This window comes from Candoia aspera, chromosome 1 (assembly GCF_035149785.1).
Source record: "Candoia aspera isolate rCanAsp1 chromosome 1, rCanAsp1.hap2, whole genome shotgun sequence".
In the NCBI taxonomy this organism is placed as follows: Eukaryota; Metazoa; Chordata; class Lepidosauria; order Squamata; family Boidae; genus Candoia; species Candoia aspera.
Window position 1 is genome coordinate 84,573,789 of NC_086153.1, and position 18,144 is coordinate 84,591,932.

Genomic DNA, 18,144 nt, shown 5'->3' on the forward strand with positions numbered 1-18,144 from the left:
CAGATGGTGTCAGCTCTCTGTTGAGGCATCTTCCCTCTGTGGGTTTGCCAGCGGATGTCATTCGCTACTTTCCATGTGCCAAATTATGTTGAAAGAAACCTGGTTTAATTTGGTATGCCCTGGCCTAGCCTGATTTTCTTTGATGCACTCTGATTGGAAGAGATTTTGATTGACTACTTTGTCTGAAAATCTAATTTGCAGAAGAGCAAAATACTTATGTTCCCATGATATATATGATTAGAGTATGTAGTGACATTGATACATGAGCTAATTGGACAATAAAGAAGCAGCATAAAACTAAATACAAACGTGTAAGAACAAATTAATGTTTTTTAGCTGTACAAATTACATCCCACGTTTCTATTGCAACTGAATACTCAAAGCAGTTAACAGGTACAAAAATACAAAGCACAACATTTTCAACAATGATAATAAAGTCCTGCCAAAACAGATGCAGCTTGGGTGCTCTTCTAGAGAGGAGGAAGAAGACCACCTCCATAGGAAATGCATTCCATTGCTTAGGTGTGTTGCAGGAAAAGACGCTACTCGGATGCCTGATGGACAGGTTTCTAAATTTGAGGGCAATCTTGAGAAGATCTTCCTTGAAGATCTTGTTTTCTGGAAATACATTCATGGAAACAGAATATACCACACCAAGAGTTTGACGTACCCTTCAGTTGTTCAGGGAAAATTGCAAGGAATACCACTGATTTTCCTTTCTTATCTCATCTAGGACATCTGCTGTAATGTCGCAGTTCTCAAATACTTTGAAAGCTACTATGCCAGAGGCAGAATTTCTAGATCCATCATGTAGTAATTCCATAGATATAAATTAAATTATATTTAATTGAGTGTTCAGGTAAAAGCAAAATGGAACCAGAAAATATAGGTAATTGAATCAAAAAGAGTATCCATTCCAGAAGCACTGCAAATATAGCTTTAGTATAATAGATTAATGCTATAAGTTCAATAATAAGCCTGTACAAGTTGGTAGCATGTTATTTTTTATTGTTAAGGCAAACTGGAATTGAAGTCAAGGATTTTGGACAAAGCTGGAGAAGTGGTATTGCCTTTCATTCAGTTATCCATGCTATCCGTCCAGAACTAGTGGATTTGGAGAGGGTGAAAACGCAATCTAACAAAAAAAATTTGGAAGAGGCCTTTACAATTGCAGAATCAGAACTCGGAATCCCAAGACTCCTTGATCCTGAAGGTAGTAAAACATTGAATGTGTAATTTATTTTGAACAATTTGTAAAGTTTTTAATATTTTGATCTTTTTAATTTATTTTTGTTTCTCATGTGGCAAGAATAGTTTTTGTTTTTATGTCATGTTTTTACAGTTTATTTTGTTTTAATTTTTCTTCCTCATTTTTTTTCCAGATGTGGATGTGGATAAACCAGATGAAAAATCAGTTATGACCTACGTGGCACAGTTTCTGAAACATTATCCAGATCCTCATAACATAGCAAGTGATACACAGGAAGCAGATGTATGTTCTTAATTGCAATGTACAATGTTGTCACACAGAATAGTAAAGGTTTAAACAACGTCTAAACATAGTTTGAGTTGATGAGCGTCGGGGCCATGGATAAAGAAATGCAATTTAGAAAAATGAGGAAAAGAGTTTGAAATGGAAAGAGATGGGACAGTGGGCTTCAATTGGGATCTCAATTCTGGAAAGACGAGGAATAATTTTAAAGAGCTGTTTTTGGAGTAATACTTTTTTAAAAAATTTATCAACTCTTTTTTTAAATAAAATTTTATTAAGAATTTTAATTACAATAGTAAAAATGTATACAAACTAAACTTAGAGAAAGAGAAGAGAATGGAAAGAAAGGATAAAAAGTGCAGGAAAAAAGAAAAAAGAAAAAGGAAGAAAACAAAGAACAAAGAAAAGAAAGAATATAATAAAAAGAAAAGAAATATATAAAGAAGTGACTTCTAACCATCATCACAACAAGTATAAACAAATTTAGTAATTCTTCACCCCCTATAAGGTTACAAACAGGTATCTCTTTATCCCATATCCCATCCCTTATCTGTAACCAATTCCATAGAAAATCAACATTTCAATCCTGGTGTCAGGAAAAAGTCCATAAAGGGTGCCAGAACTTTGTAAAAAGTATAAGTATAATATGAATAATTGATTATGGTGTAAATTATTAACATGGGGATATGGAATAATTGTGAATTTATTTAGATTAAAATGGTTTTGGTAGATTATCCCCCTGATAGTAGCATCTTCATGAACAAGTTGTGTTTCTTTTGCCTTTTAGTGCTGGATATACCTTTTATTTGGTTGGTGGGGAATATACATGCAGTACTGGGCTAATACGTTCCATTTCTCACTAATAGAAGACAGAGAAAATACATACAGTGTTGTACTTTCTAACAACAATTTACAGATTCCAGTCGGTGTTGACTGGGGGAGAGAGGTGGGGTTCCACAGGGTTTGGTACTTTCTCCGCTCCTCTTTAACATCTGCATGAAGCTGCTGGGTGAGGTCATCCATAGCCATGGGGTGAGGTATCATCACTTTCTTGGAAGACCACAAAAGCCCCTGCACTGCAGCAGCCAGTGAAGGGGATACAGGATCAGACTTCCTGATAACAGTAAATTTATTATTTATTATTCAAATTTAATTACCGCCCATCTCCCCCAAAAGAGATGTACAAATTGTACAAAGTCTGCTTTTATGTCCACGAAGTCCCACTGGTTCAGATTCCATGAAAAAACAAAGAAACGGGGAAAAATATGTACACCCATTTGAAAAATGAAACTGGTATCTCATGATCCCATATGCCTGTAATTTTACATCTTAAATACACCTGATTTTGATTTGAGTTGAATGCTCTTTTTATTTGTCATAGAAAGATCAACTGATGCTAAGAGATCTGAAAATTTGGATTGAACAGTTTGAAAGAGACCTGACAAGGACACAAATGATGGAAGCAAGCTTGCAAGAGAAATACCAGGTATTTCTTTTTTTTCTTTTTCCTTTTTTTATTAATTAGTAATTGTTCAAGATATAATTATTTCTGATTTTCTAGTTCCAGCAGAAGAACAGAATGTGATTGAGAAGGCTGTATCAGCCAAAAAGCCATGCTGACTGTAAATTAAAGGGGTGTTAGTCCAACAGATAAAAATGGCAGTGAATTGGAGAATGCTGGACTTAGATTTTGAACTGGTAGCCTTGAACCAATCTTTGTTTTCATAAAGATTCTTTCCTCTTTATTATATTGTTTTTGTACTGTTTTTCATGTTGCATGCCGCCCAGAGTCACTGTGAGGATCGGCAGCCTTATAAATGTGGTAGATAAATAAATAACACTGTATCCTTGCTTTCACATATATTTTGCAGTCATTCAAACACTGCAAAGTACAGTATGAAGCAAAGAGGAAACAAATTGAACATGCAATCCAGTCTTTAAGAAAGGATGGCAAACTCTCCCTTCATCAAGCTCTGGTGAAGCAAGCCTGGGACAAAGTTACTTCTCAAGTAAGTTTAGAAGACATATTAAATTAAATGATTGTCTTCCTACCAACTTTTGCCTCTGTGTAAAGCTAAACCAGATGTTTGTGGGTGTTCAGATTTCATGTTACAATTTGCAATTTCAAATAAGTGAATTATTCAGAAATTGAAAAAAAAGTTGCTGTACAATTTTTTCAACTCTTGGACACTAATCTTTATTTCTAAAGAGGTGAATAAAGAAAGCATCCAAGGATGAATTGTTAAAGCTAGACGACATTGCACAGACCCTGAGCTAGTTCACAGGGACTTTGTAGAAATGCGTGACACAAAGAGCTATGACCTTTCCAAGTTTGTTAAGTCTGGAGAATCTCCTCCCCTCCTTCTCTCTATACATCATCAGTTGATGTGATTGTGGTCTGAATTGGTGGCTGACTTAAGGCAAAATAATTACCCTTATTTTTGGCAAAGCTGATTTTTCCAAGCATCACGCTAAATGGTTTCTTTGATTTTGGTTTAAGTGCATTGTGTGAATCCAGCCCTTTGGACTTGTAAATCATGATGTATAGCTGCCCTTACTATTATTATCAATCTTATTTAGAAAAAATACATAGGCAAAATGAGATACCAAACATATTAACGAGGTAAAAGAGCAAAGTACAAATAATGAAATACAGGTGGATAAGCTAAAGGTCTAAAATACCATAAAGACTGTTTTTGAGAATATGATTAATCACTTATGATATTGTAAAATATATCATGTCAGTATTTAATACAGAAGCCGAAAGTCCTTCTTAAGCTTTAAACTAAAAATACCTGGTTAACATAGTATAAATCACTAACTAAGATTATAAACTACACTAGATTAAAATATTAAAAATCAAAATTTCCATGAAATTAAAAATCTAGTTTCTATACATAAAAGACCCCAAATTTGGGGTGTAGTGCCAATCCACATATAAAATTGTAATTCAAAAATGGTTTCTGATTAGAATTGAATCCTGCATCAGACTTTCTTTTTAAATACAAAGTTATTTTGGACAACAAAACATACTCCCATAATTTAGTTAACCATTCTTCCAAAGAAGGAGTCAAGCAACCTTTCCAGTAGGTAGCATATAAAATTCTTGCATATTAATTCTGTTAACACAAGAATAAAATTCTTGCATATAAATTCTGTTAACACAAACTGAGCTAGTTTGGTATATTTTGAATAGATATCTCAGACTGGAATGAGATTTCAATTGTCAATATTTGTTCTGTTCTACTATGAATCGTTTGCCAGAATTGTTGGACTTTACCACAGTGCCACCACATATGGAATGCTTATCTAACCTGCTATATTTCCAGCATTTGTTAGAAAAGGAGTTGTCCATTTTAGCAATTGGAACTGAGTTATATATCAATGGTAAAACATCTTATACCAATTTTTTCTAAATATAATCTTTACAGTCAATATTCTTCTTCTATTGAAATGCCAACTTTGCATCTTTATTACTATATTCAAATTTTGCATCCATTTGATCATACAATATTTAACTTGTTCAGATTCTGAGTGATATTTCACTATTTTATAAATTAAACTCAACAGGTGTTTGTCATTACATGTTATAAGATTTTCAAGTTCAGTCAAAATTTCTCAGTATTCCTTTGTTTCTGCAATTCTTTTGATGCTGTACTACATATTTGGGGAACAAAATAAAGCTGGGAAGTAGAATACCCATCCTCTTAATATTCCTATTTTCCAGCTTTTTGAATGGCACTTGTATCTTGATAAATCTCTTCCTGCGCCTCTGGGGCCCATTGCAGCCTGGCTTTGTAGGGCTGAGACATCTCTTAGAGAAGAAATCCCCATTCAACAAGCTCATGAGGAAACAGCAGATATGTTGCATAGGAAGCTTGAACAGCATAAGGTTTGTACGTTTTCAGTTAAATGGTATTATTCCTAAATTTTATTATAGATATGGGAGCATGATGTTTTGGAAGCATAAATGACTTCTGATACACTGTAAAGAAAGAAGGCTAAGATATATTCACAGTAATAGAAGATTCTATGCTGAAAAAGTACATGGCTTTTGCTTCCTGGTTGACTTATTGTTGCACTTTACAAAAATGTTCAACTTGATTTTCTCCTGAGTTAGGAGTACAGTTCCAGGTTATCCCATCAATGTGGCTAATTGCTGGGAACTGAAGGAATTGTCCGATCATTCCAACAGCCTGGAGGGCATCTGTTAGGATAAGGCAACTCTGTGGCATTTGTAGAAGGAAGCCAAAAGTGGGGACTCTCTGTGCTCTGCTCTTGAAATCAAACGTAATTCCCCATTCACCCCCAATAAAAGGAGAGAAAGAAATACAATTATGTAATTTTGCCCTATTATATTTATCAGAGGCTTACTTCAAAATGAAATTCTGTAGAATTGTGCTGTTGGTCAGGTTTTTCTTTTAAACAATTGAATATGTATGTTAGTTCAGTTTAAGCCAACACATTATTTTTATTTTAAAATTATGCAGCTCATTTGTTTAAAAATGGGACTTGCACTGATTACATTTAATAGTATTCTTATGTATTATATACAATTACCAATACATATTTCTGTATTTATTGGTATTTACTGAATTTTGGAAGCCACCCAGAGTGGTAACAAATTGGGGTTTCCTATAAATGTAATAAATAAATAAATTTAAATAAACATGTTCTTGTCTTCTAATTAGTTAAACTAAACCATTAGCCAATCTGTTTTGTGATTACTTTTGTTACTGAGATAATTTTTTTTAACTGTGTACATCTCTTAAATGAGAAGACAAGAGTATAGTTGAGAAATATTTTTAGTAGCTTATAAGTATTTAATTTATCTTTCATATTAATAGGCAATAATCCCAGTGGGAAATTAAAATATAAGTAAAAGACCACTTTAATGATGCTGATGTTACTTTGTTGAAATATATAAAATGCATCAGTGGTGGCACTTACTAACCCTTGAACTTTGGAGGCATCACACCTAGTTCTGTGCTATTTATTTATTATTATTTATTTATTATTCAAATTTTGTTACCGCCCATCTCCCCCAAAAGAGGGACTCTAGGCGGTTTACAATAAAATTCATACCATAACAATAAACATTAAAATCTGATAAAAATAAAAACAAATTACCAATATAAAATACAATATAAATAAATATAAAATCCAAGTGGCTCTAAAGATGCCAATCCAGTGGGAGGGGCTCCAAAGCACAAGCCACCCCCAAGAATGGCTACCCACCTTCCCGCCCCAAGCGAGGCAGCAGAGCCAAGTCTTCAGGGCCTTCGTAGAGGTCAGGAGCGATGGGACCTGCCTCACTTCCGGGGGCAAGATGTTCCATAGGGCGGGCGCCACTGCGGAGAAGGCCCACTTCCTGGTCCCCGCCAGATGGAATTCTCTTATCAACAGGGTCCGTAACATTCCCTCTCTGCATGATTTGTTGGGGCGGGCCAATGTTATGGGGATGAGACGGTCCCTTAGGTAACCTGGCCCCATGCCATATAGGGCTTTAAAGGTGATAACCAACACCTTGAATTGGATCCAGAAGCAAACTGGCACCCAGTGCAGTTCTTGCAGCAAGGGTGTTATATGTGCTGACCTAGGGGCGCCAAGAACAGCACGTGCGGCTGCATTCTAGACCAGCTGAAGCTTCCAGATACTCTTCAAGCATAGCCCCATGTAGAGCGCATTACAGTAGTCAATATGGGAGATGACCAGGGCATGTTTGGAGGGCTTCTCACTCCAGGAACGGGCATAACTGGCGCACAATCCGAAGTTGAGCAAAGGCCCTCCTGGCCACAACTGCCACCTGCTCTTTGAGCAGGAGTCGTGAGTCCAGGAGAACTCCCAAGTTACGCACCAGGTCTGTCTGGGGCAGTGCCACCCCATCCAGAACTAAAGATGACAATTTCCCGGAAATTGGAATCATTGTATGTGGATATGGTAATGCACAAAAGTATCCTGTTACTAATAATGGCTAGTGCTCTGGCTGCATACATACAGCTTATATTTTAGGGCCAGGAAAAGCTTTGAAGGGATGCTTTACTTCAACAATGCTTCAAGTAAATGTTCAATAAAAATATATATTAAAAATGCTTCAAGTGAAGCTGGTTTCCCAAACAATGTATCCCCTGCTTCTAGAGAGCTTTACTTTATACCTCTGATTGCCTCCTCTGGAGGAAGAGTGGAGGAACTGATGAAGTGATATGTAATACCCATCTTGCTGAGATAAATAATGCCACCTCTGTTTCTCAATGGGGCAAAAGCACTGTCTCCATAGGCAGAGCCCCCCACTGAAGTAAATTAGGACTGTCTCACACTGGGATTTGATCTAATAGAAGCTTCTGTGAAGAGAATATGGGGGCAGGGAAGGTGATTTTTTTTACGATTTCTCCCTTTTAATCAAGTTTCCTATGCCACTTCAGCATTCCAGATTTATGAATACTTGTATGAATTGTTGATATGGCTGAATAAATTTTTGGGAAGAAATAGAGCATTGTTGCTTTGCTTTCTGGCTCATTATCCAAGAGGTTAAAAAAAACACTTCAATGAAAGTGAAGGAAGGTTGTGTAAATAATGCATTGTATGCTAATCTCAACTTTTGCACTTGACTAATGATTTATTTGCCCAAAAGTTTGGACATGTTGACCTAGACTTCATGCTACCATAGATTTTATTAGTCTTAGACAAGTGACAGTGCTTTTCATTGTGTGGGTAGGATAGTTCTTTTAAGATAACATTAATCTGTCTTATTTAGTATAAATACATAAAGAATGTTCTGGATTGTAACTAGAGAATTCCTTTTTTATCTCTTAACTGTATTCATTTGGAACTGGAGTAACAGTAGATAGTAGAACAGCAACTTAAAAAAAACTTCATTGTTCTTGGTATGGGTGTATACAGTATGTCAATTCACATATTGAATTGTTACACTCATGGCAGGTGCAAAACAGAAAGTTACCTATTCATATCACCTTGTTGCTAGTCTAATTAAACCAGGAGTAGTAGAAAAATGTCCCCTGGCATATTCTTATTAAGGATACTTCTTATCTGATGATTTCTAGTAATTCATTTTAATAAATAACTGTCACTAAGTATTGTTGCTTAGATACTACACAAAAAAACCAACACCCTATATTAGGCTTATTCTGGTTGATATATTACCAGATGCATGATTTAGAAGCACAGTCACTTTTGCATGGGATACAGAATTCAGCCAGTCTTATGCCATATTTCTGAGTTCACTGTGCATTAAGGATGCAGTGACCCTGAAAGATCCGACTCTATGGAATTTTAAGGGGAAAATATTAGTGGGGTGTATGTGTGCATGCTCTGTGTGTGCTCTGCAATAAGTGGGGTAGGGTTCCTAAACTGATAGGTAATTTGATTGAATGGCGGTAGCAAGCAACATGTTTTCCAGATGCTTTAGGCAATGACCTTACTGTTTGATTTATAATATGCCAGCATTATCAGGGCACAGCACTATACCTCAAAAAGCACTTTTGTTCTGAAGAAGCTCAAGCTGCTGTAAATGCTTTCCCTCACCCATAAGTGTGACAGCCTGAGCAAACATTTTCATATATTGAGTCATCAGTGCAGCTTTAAAAATTGTACTCTTTAAAATTGCCTGCTGTGAACCTTTTATTTTTCCCTTCACTCTCTCTTTAAAAAAAATCCAAATTAGGATATGCTTAAAAATGTAGATGGTTACAAAAGGACATTCCAGGAGATCCACCGAGCTCAGTCTGTCAATGGAGTCCCTATTCCGTTAGAGCAGCTTGATGATATGGCTGAGAGGTAAGTCTGATTTCATTCTTAAATGTTGCAAAGACAAAATGTTCATTTCTGTTAAAATCAGCCTCTGTTCAGTTTTCAAACAGGTTTTTAATAGCAGAGGAAACAGGGGTTCTGCGCTGTAACGATCTTCTCTGATCATTGAAATGATTGAAAAAATACTTGAAAGTAAATAAGCTGTAATTTTTGAAAATGCAATAAAGCTGTTTGTTTTGTTGCCACCTAGCAGAAGGTGAAACATTATGTAACAACATCACGGGGGAATGTTTATGGGGGAGGAGAGAAAGGGTTCATTGGTTAATAAAAATATTTTAGCTTATAATTCTTACCAGAATCTTTGCTAGAAAACAAGCTCCATATAATATAAGTGCATTTCATTCTGTGTAAACATGTTTAGAACTGAACAGTGAGTCATACATTTCTTCACTTTATAAACATAGTGACATAGTTTGGCTATTAATGAGCAGCCTACAGAATATGGAAAATTCAATATTTAATATGTCTTCATGTTTTGCAGCATAAAAATGTAATTTTCTGTGCATTGAATGTTTCTGTGTTTAACTATGGGGTGATTCATATCTAGGTTTAATTTTGTTGCCTCTTCATCTGATCTCCATCTGCTGAAAATGGAGTTCTTGGAACTGAAGTACCGCTTGCTGTCACTCTTGGTCCTGGCTGAATCAAAATTAAAATTATGGATTATCAAATATGGAAGAAGAGATTCCGTTGAGCTGCTTCTTCAGAATTATATGGCAAGTTTACCATGGTTTATGAATGTGCAATTTTAAGGAAGAAAATATATGAACCAAGAACATGAACAGCTAATATGATAATACAGTGTTGTTTTTCCCAATGTTCCTGGATTGATATATTTTAAACAGAACAGAACAGAACTGCAAGGAGATAGATGGGCAGGAAGCTTCCCACATCATGATGAGTCAAGGCACACACTCTGTCATATTTTTATCATGTAGGCAAGGCATGCTATATCAAGCACATTGCAGATGGATCACTTAGCAACGGAAGAGTTTTTGTGTGGGTGTTCCACGTTTATCAGGATTTTGCTTAACCCACTCTGTGGGTTTGACCCATTCTTTGGGGGATTGGGACTCTAGCTTAGTGGTAAATACTTGCTTCACATACCCTGTTCATTCCTTGACATCTAATGGAGCTGGAAAATACTGTTTTCTTAAAATCTAATCAGCTGGTGTCAACCAGTACAGAAAGTATTTCACTAGCTGAACCAATCATCTGACTTTGCAAAAGACAGTGTTACATGTCTGATATGCCTAATCTGAAGAAAATCCAGAAATCTATTAGGCTCCAATCTGTCTCCTGCCATGGGCTAAGCTCATGGGCCTGGCAGGATACAAAACTAAATACTTAACAGAGAATAAAACAAATATTGCGCTCATACATACACAGAGAAATTAGAAAGATTATTCTTCCGAGTTGCATGATTAATAATCTAGAGATCTCATACATTTGCAATTTGGCCTTTTTAAATAAGTTTGAAAAAATAGCTTGTTGGAACTTTATTGCTAAAAGTCATATATCATTGTGTCTGTTAATCATATAGTAGTATATTAAAATTTCCATTTTTGCTTCCTATGAATTGCTAATACATATTTTCACTAATATTTTGGCCTTTTAATTCTGGGGTCTTTTAATGCAAAATTGAAATAGTTGCATATTTATAAAGAATTGTCTGACATAAGTAGGTGGCTCATCTGCAGTCACATGGTGAATAATAACCTAAATTATTTAAATATCTTTGATTACTAAAGTTTATGTTGACATCTAGACTTTTCCAAATCATATAAGGTTAATCTGTTACCAAGCAGAACCATGTCTGTTCCAAGAAATGAATGGTGAAGGACTCCATAAATCTTATTCTGGCCACGAAGTATGCATTGTTGTATCACAGCCTTCAATTTGCTTTGAAGATTTTGCCAAGCCCATTCAAGGAAAAAGATTTAATTTTATTTCCTTATTGCAACTGGTTTAGATCTTTAAAAGTACTACAGTTTGATTTAAAAGATATATAGTTATTTTAATGGCATCTGTGTCAGTATGGTTTAATAGTGCACAAAATAAGCATGAAACCTGTCTCTTTGGTCAAGTTCCCTCTTTCCCATGGTCTTAGGGACAAACTACAAATTACTGCATGTGACTAACAACCTTCTTTCTCTGCTAGCTGGACTATTGGGGAGGGAGAGAATTTGGAGCAGTATGCATGCTTTGGGAAAGACAAGGAGCTAAGATGCATGCTCATTTGCTTTGATTTAGTATCTCTGTGAGGGTTTAAGAAAAAAAAGAATTACCTAATGTTATTGTATGACAGGACAATGTCATTGTCCATTCTTCAATAAAAATAAGCTTGCTAGCATATATAGCCGCTCCTCATTTAGCAACTACCCTGGTTAGTGACCATTCGTAGATACAACAGTAAAAAAAGAAAATCATTTTCCAAACAATGCCTGTATTTATGACCAAATTTCTGTGCCTGACAACAAAAGACTTCAGTGTGAAACTGATTAAGGTCTGGTTGGTTTCATGCAGTAGCAGAAGGGGCAGAAGGGTCCTAATCAACTAATTAAAGTCACAGAGCTGAGCTTGTTAATGTGTGGTAAGGACTTTTTAAGGAAGTGCTGTGCTGTGGAGAAAAACAGCTCAGGAAGACATAGCTTATTTAAGCAATCTCTCAACCTGTGAGGGGGAAAAAAAAGAAAAAAAGGGGGGGAAATTGGTCAGGCACAAGACACTGTATGAGAGAACTTTATCTGAATGAGATGGCGGTAACCAGTGATCTTCACAGCATCTCTCTTTGTCTCTCTCTCTCTCTCACACACGCACACATATTCACTTAGCAACCATTTTGCTTAACATCCAAATCTTTGGAATGGAATGTAGTCGCTAAATGAGGAGAGGTGTACTAATTGCACTGGTTCAATAGAACTAGAATAAGTGACTGATCATTTTGTAGGGTTGTAGATTTTTTACCCCCACCCCCACCCCCACCCTTATTATTTTATTTTCTCTGATTTTCTGGCTTCATAACTAATTTTGGTTTGATTTTGTATCTGTATCAGTCTGGCTACCTTCCCTTGTTCGAGGCCTTATATCCTGGGTCAATTTATAATAATGCCACACTATAGGTACATACGATAGATAATAAGGCCAAGTGACTGTTGTATTAGCTACTATGTCTTTTACTAAACATACTTACATCTTAAAAACACAAACAATCAGAAAATAGGATCGTACATTTTGTGCTTTGTTTGTAAGCCCTATGGACTCACCAAGAAAATGAAGTATATTCTTAATCATCTTTGTTTAAAAGAGCTGGGCTTAAAAAATCCGAATGACCACTAAAAGTTAACAAAGAGATGCAGGGAACTCATACTGTTTATACTCCCATCTAGATTTTTGCTGCCCAGACCTGGGAGCCTAGCAATAAGACATAAATTTTACTTAACTTTTGTTAGATTGTGCCTGTAGAGAAAATTGTTTAGTAATAGGAGGCATAATTTGCATGTAGAAAGTCTCAGGTTCATTCTTTAGATTTCTCTGTCTGGCATCCTGGGTGGCTGCTGACATCTTCACTGACCTTCATGAGCAAAACTGACCACTGTCTGATTCTGTGTAGGCTGCCCTGTGGATGATGATGATTTTGTCCTTGAGTCAGTCTTGAATCTTGGTGACTACATGGACAAGTCCCTGCAGTTTTCTAGGCAGCTTCTTCCTAGGGTTGAGAGAAAATGACTTGCACTCAGTTCATTTCTGTACCCAGAGCAAGTCTTCATGCTCCCAGTCCAATGCCTTGATCATTAGACCAAACTGGATCTCATAGATTAATTTACTCCACTGTAGTTCCACATCATCCTTAGTTAGTTTTTTATAATTAATATGAATATGGTGTCAATGGGATTAATATCAGAGGCATCTTTGCATATTTTTTCCAAGACACAAGATGAAAGATAAAACTAAAGCAAGAAGTTTAATATATACAGTGAAGTAAAAAAAAAAGCCATGGAAGTTGAACCTTAAAAAAAAGCTTAATGGTAAAATTTTAAAAAGGCTATTTTCCTATAAGCTGTATTGTAGATATCATTTTTCTTTTCCTTTTTCAGACTGTTATAGAAAACAACAAATTTTTTGAGCAGTATGAAGTTACATTCCAAATCTTGAAAAAAACAGCTGAGGTATATGCCAATGCTAATGGCTCACGTAAGTAGAAGTGTAGTTGTTCAGCATTATTCTTATTGTTAAATCAAGTTGAGCTGTTGCTAAGCAATTTGGAAAATGACAAAATTGGAGTCCATGTGTGTGAGAGCAGAGGACATGAATAACTAGATGAAGATATTTCAGGGCAATAATCCTTTCCTAACCTGGTAAACATTTTCCAACATCTTCTTGTTTTATGGAGTTGGAATTTATAATCATGCTAGGGAACATATTGGTATGTCGTATCAATTACCCTATTAAGTAAAAATATTTAGCTTTTATGCAGCTTTTTACTATGTATATCAACACTGATTTCAGTGTTGATCTACTTTGCTAATTGAAACTGTATTCTACTTCCTGTCTTTCTATTTGATCAGCTGCAACCTATTTTTAGGGTGACGAAGGTCGTGCCTTCATCCTATCTCTGCAATGAGACAAAAGAATAATCATTGTGGCCACAGGTGCTGTACCTCATGCTGGAGAAGAAGTAAAAGACATTAGAGATTGGCAAAACATTTAAAAGGCTTTCTTTGCAAAGTGTATTGGCTTCACGTTATGAAGTGTTAAAGTGTGTGTCCCCAAAGGGGAGGTGCTTTGATTGCTGCCAGGTTATCTCTGCAGATGTGCTTATACACAGATAACACCTCCATTTGGACCACCAGTAAACAACTGGTGTGTAAATGCAACCAGGGAAAACATTTGGAGTAGCCATGCCAAACCTTCTGGAGAATGCAGCTGTTTTAACTCCTTGAACTTTTCCCATGACAATAAACTTTGCAAAGTGTCCCCTTGATGTCTTTGCAGAGCCCTACAGAAATTCCCAATACGATGTGCAGCTGGTGCTAATGACCTTATAATCTAGGAGGGATGCTTAGTCACTTTGGATTCTGTTACCCCAATATGATATAGGGCAGCAGTAGGGTGCTGCTAAGCTTAAATGTCTGTGTGTATGTCAGGGTCCCCAAACTCTTCAGCTCATTGACCTCTTCATGAAGTTTCAGATTGTTCATCAACCCCAAAACATTTATTATATGAAAATAATTTAATAAATATTACTTTAACTACAAATAATATCAACCTCTTGGATAGTCCCATTGACTTTTGGAGTTGATATTGACCACTTTGAAGAACCCTGGTGTGTGTGTGTATGAAATGCAACTAAAGAGATAACATACCTTTGTTTTTTAGCCTTAAGATGACATTTAATAGTAAAGAAGGTACATTTATCAGCATTAAGTAAGCCACTACTATTTAGCTTCAGTGTACTCTCTCAACTGCTGTATGGTCAGGGATAATGCCAATGTTGCATGGCTTAAGTAAGAGTCACTAAAATAATGTATGTAAAACTGTACTTGTGTAATTATTTGTATTATGATTATAGCATTCTTGTTATTAATGTTATTTTATATTGGGATATTCATTTCATTTGATCCAAGATTTATGTTAAAGCCCCAGTACTGTATTTCAGCGGAAGAAATAGAGAACATTATGAGATTCATGAATGAGACAACAACACAGTGGAGGCACTTGTCAGTTGAAGTGAGAAGTGTCAGGAGTATGTTAGAAGAAGTCATTTCTAATTGGGATCGATATAGCAGTACAGTAGCCATTCTGCAGGCCTGGTTGGAAGATGCTGAAAAAATGCTAAACCAGCCTGAACATGCTAAAAAGGTAAGGAACATTGTATGTATTAGGTATTCATCTGTTGCCTTTATTACTTTACCATGTATTTGTTAGATTTATATCCAACAGCCCTGGAGACAGGTTGGACTGAGAGGCAGTAACTGTCTTAACATCACCTGGTAAGCTTCTACATCTGAAAGTAGATGACTACCTATCACCTCTCCTCCTCCTTCTCCAAGCCTCAGCCTTTAGCTCAGAAGCTAAAAAAGCGACATAGAGGCAAACAACATTTACATACCATTCAAAAGAGACAATAGAAAAGCCAGAACACCTCCTCACCAGCAATCAACACCGAGATATGCAAAGATTAACACTAGGATTAACACCAGATGAACAATCAAACAGCACAATATACCCTAATCAAGGAATTATTAACTAAGTCAATCAACCAAACAGCGAACAACAGCCCCATCAAGGAACTCCCAAGAAGAGAACAACACCTCCACCAACACAAGCTGGACAAACCACGGTATATAAACAGAGAGCAAGGCCCATTTCTTCTTCTCACTGAAGATGTTGCCTAGTCTGGCAATGAAATGTCTGCAAGAAAATAACAAGGCTCAGAGAGTACCAAGGACTCCACAGCTAAAAGGCATGTCTAGAGAAATCTGATATACACAGAGAGAGAGAGAATGTAAGAGATAGAATAAGACAGATGCAACAGAACTTTCTACAATATCCAATGGACTGAATACCATGCTTAATAAAGAAAGGTCATGATTAATAAAGAAATCTGTGCCATGGTTATCTGACAATTCCTAACAGGGAAGGCCAAGAGGCAGCTTAATATCAAGCCACCTAGCTCAAATCAAGCCAGAGTATATGGATGGATACCATTGTCACTGACATCTGTGAGAACCAATAAAGTTGTATTCTTGCCATCCATTCTTAATATATGCTGTCTATCAAAACTAGACCCCATTTCTTTCTTTCTTAGAGACATTGTTCTTAGAAGGATTTCCTGCCTATTTGCAGCTAAGATATATATATATATGTGTATCTTTTATATCAAATATACTAATTAAGAGAACTAATTTAAGAAGGACCTTAATTAGTTATTTTAAAATATGTTATATTACATTTTAATATTCTTATGGAATTTTATTGCTGTGTACTGCTTGAGTATGTTCATGTGACAAGTTGTATATCAATATTTTGGATAAATGAATAACTGAAATAAAAACAAGGCTATGATTGAGTGCCCTAAATTTATATTTTGATTTGATTTGATTTGATTTGAACCTGCCTCTTTATTGTGGTGGTTGTAATAACTTCCTGAGAAATTTTTAGCATAGAAATAGGGTGATCATTGCATGCTTAGGATAAGGGAAAATTGGGGGAAAATCATATAACTGTGATTTACAACATTTACAGGAATACTAGTTTTGTTCTTCCTAGGAATTTTTCCGGCATTTACCACAATGGATTCAGCAACATACTGCAATGAATGATGCTGGTAATTTTCTGATTGAAACATGTGATGAGACTGTCTCCAGAGATTTAAAACAACAATTGCTCTTGCTGAATGGACGATGGAGAGAATTATTTATGCAAGTTAAACAAGTATGTCCTTGGAGGCTTTCTTCCCATAGTTATGAGCCACTGATGCACAGTATTGTGTTAATAAGTGATTTAGTTTTAAAATTTAGGTAAAGATTTGTATATCACTCATTCTGTTTCCAATGCAAAAACAAAAACACATATTTCTTAAGAGAACACTATAGAATTATGCTGAATGAAACGTAAACTTTTGTCCCTTATTGACTTAATATTCGTTTGACTGCTCCTTACTTCTACATTGTCTGGTCTATTTTCTGTGCTTTCACAGTACGCTCAGGATGATGAATTAGACAGAATCAAGAAGGAATATTTGGATGGTGTGGCTGCTCTGTCTGCTTTCATTGATGAAGCAAAGAGGAAAATCCATGCCCCTTTAGAAGTGTCCTTTCTAAATGTAAAGTTGTTTGTCCAAGAAATGGAGGCAAGTTCATTAGAAGCTAGGCCTTATTTCTTTATAGCACTGCTGTAGACTTTTGTTCTGCTTTTGGGAGTAGGAGCATTTTTAAGGATATTGGGAGATATCCTCATAGTTCTCTTAACTGCTGTGCCACTTTCCTGCTGTGACTTTAAGATACTTTGTTCCTTGTAATTCATATGCCTTTCCTTGTGCTTTGACCTCCCTTAAATGTTAAACAAAAATTTCCAGTGTGAACTATTTAAATGGAATTATTTCCTCTCTCCTGCTCATTGTTTTCAACACTTTCTTCTTTTGATTCAGAAGCATAGAAATGAATATCTAATGAATGTTCTAATAAAATAATTTCATAAAAATGTTGCATTAAAAAAACTGTTCAAAGTTCAGATGCATCTAATATGTATGCTCCTTAAATGGTTATGATATATTGCATGTAATATGAGATGCCATTAATTAATGCAACTGAAGAAAAGGATGTTAATTCATAAGGCTTGGTCTTCTCTCCTACAACTAATAGGAGACTGAGCTCTATTTTTTTAAAAGCCTTGTATTTTTACACATAGTTATTTGGAACAAAAATATTACAGGATATTAAACAAAAAACGCTCATTATGGAATCCCAGTACAAGATGATCACAAGGACAGCACAAGTGGTTACCAAGGAAATTGCACAAGAAGAAGTCAATGAAATGCTTGCAAGAATGTCAAGAATCAAAGGACAGCTCAGCAAGGTAGTTACTATTCAAGTAATTTCTTAAAGCTACCCCAACCTCCAATGAGGAAGATTAGGCTGGGATTGATTTATGTTTCTTCACTGTATTTAATTATTCTGTCATTCCCAGTCCCTTTAGGACTAGCCCAGAAACTTCCAGTATGTTCCTGCTGCTTCCATCTAATAGTAGCCTCCTTAAACTTGTTTCATGTTCTCATCAGACATGTTTGCCATCTGCCCATCTTTGACTCCACCCACCCTTGG

At 35.9% G+C, this 18,144-nt stretch overlaps 1 protein-coding gene across 1 annotated transcript in view; it reads left to right on the plus strand.

Annotated features, from left to right (window-relative positions):
• SYNE1 (spectrin repeat containing nuclear envelope protein 1) overlaps window positions 1-18,144 on the plus strand; it is a 313,009-nt gene that overhangs the window by 51,769 nt on the left and 243,096 nt on the right. The window contains exons 8-19 of the mRNA XM_063293716.1: window positions 1,017-1,213; window positions 1,383-1,492; window positions 2,874-2,978; window positions 3,364-3,501; window positions 5,220-5,384; window positions 9,174-9,286; window positions 9,867-10,035; window positions 13,417-13,513; window positions 14,979-15,181; window positions 16,592-16,756; window positions 17,022-17,174; window positions 17,756-17,899. Of these exons, the coding sequence (XP_063149786.1) occupies window positions 1,017-1,213; window positions 1,383-1,492; window positions 2,874-2,978; window positions 3,364-3,501; window positions 5,220-5,384; window positions 9,174-9,286; window positions 9,867-10,035; window positions 13,417-13,513; window positions 14,979-15,181; window positions 16,592-16,756; window positions 17,022-17,174; window positions 17,756-17,899 (1,759 nt within the window). The remainder of the gene's footprint in view (window positions 1-1,016; window positions 1,214-1,382; window positions 1,493-2,873; window positions 2,979-3,363; window positions 3,502-5,219; window positions 5,385-9,173; window positions 9,287-9,866; window positions 10,036-13,416; window positions 13,514-14,978; window positions 15,182-16,591; window positions 16,757-17,021; window positions 17,175-17,755; window positions 17,900-18,144) is intronic.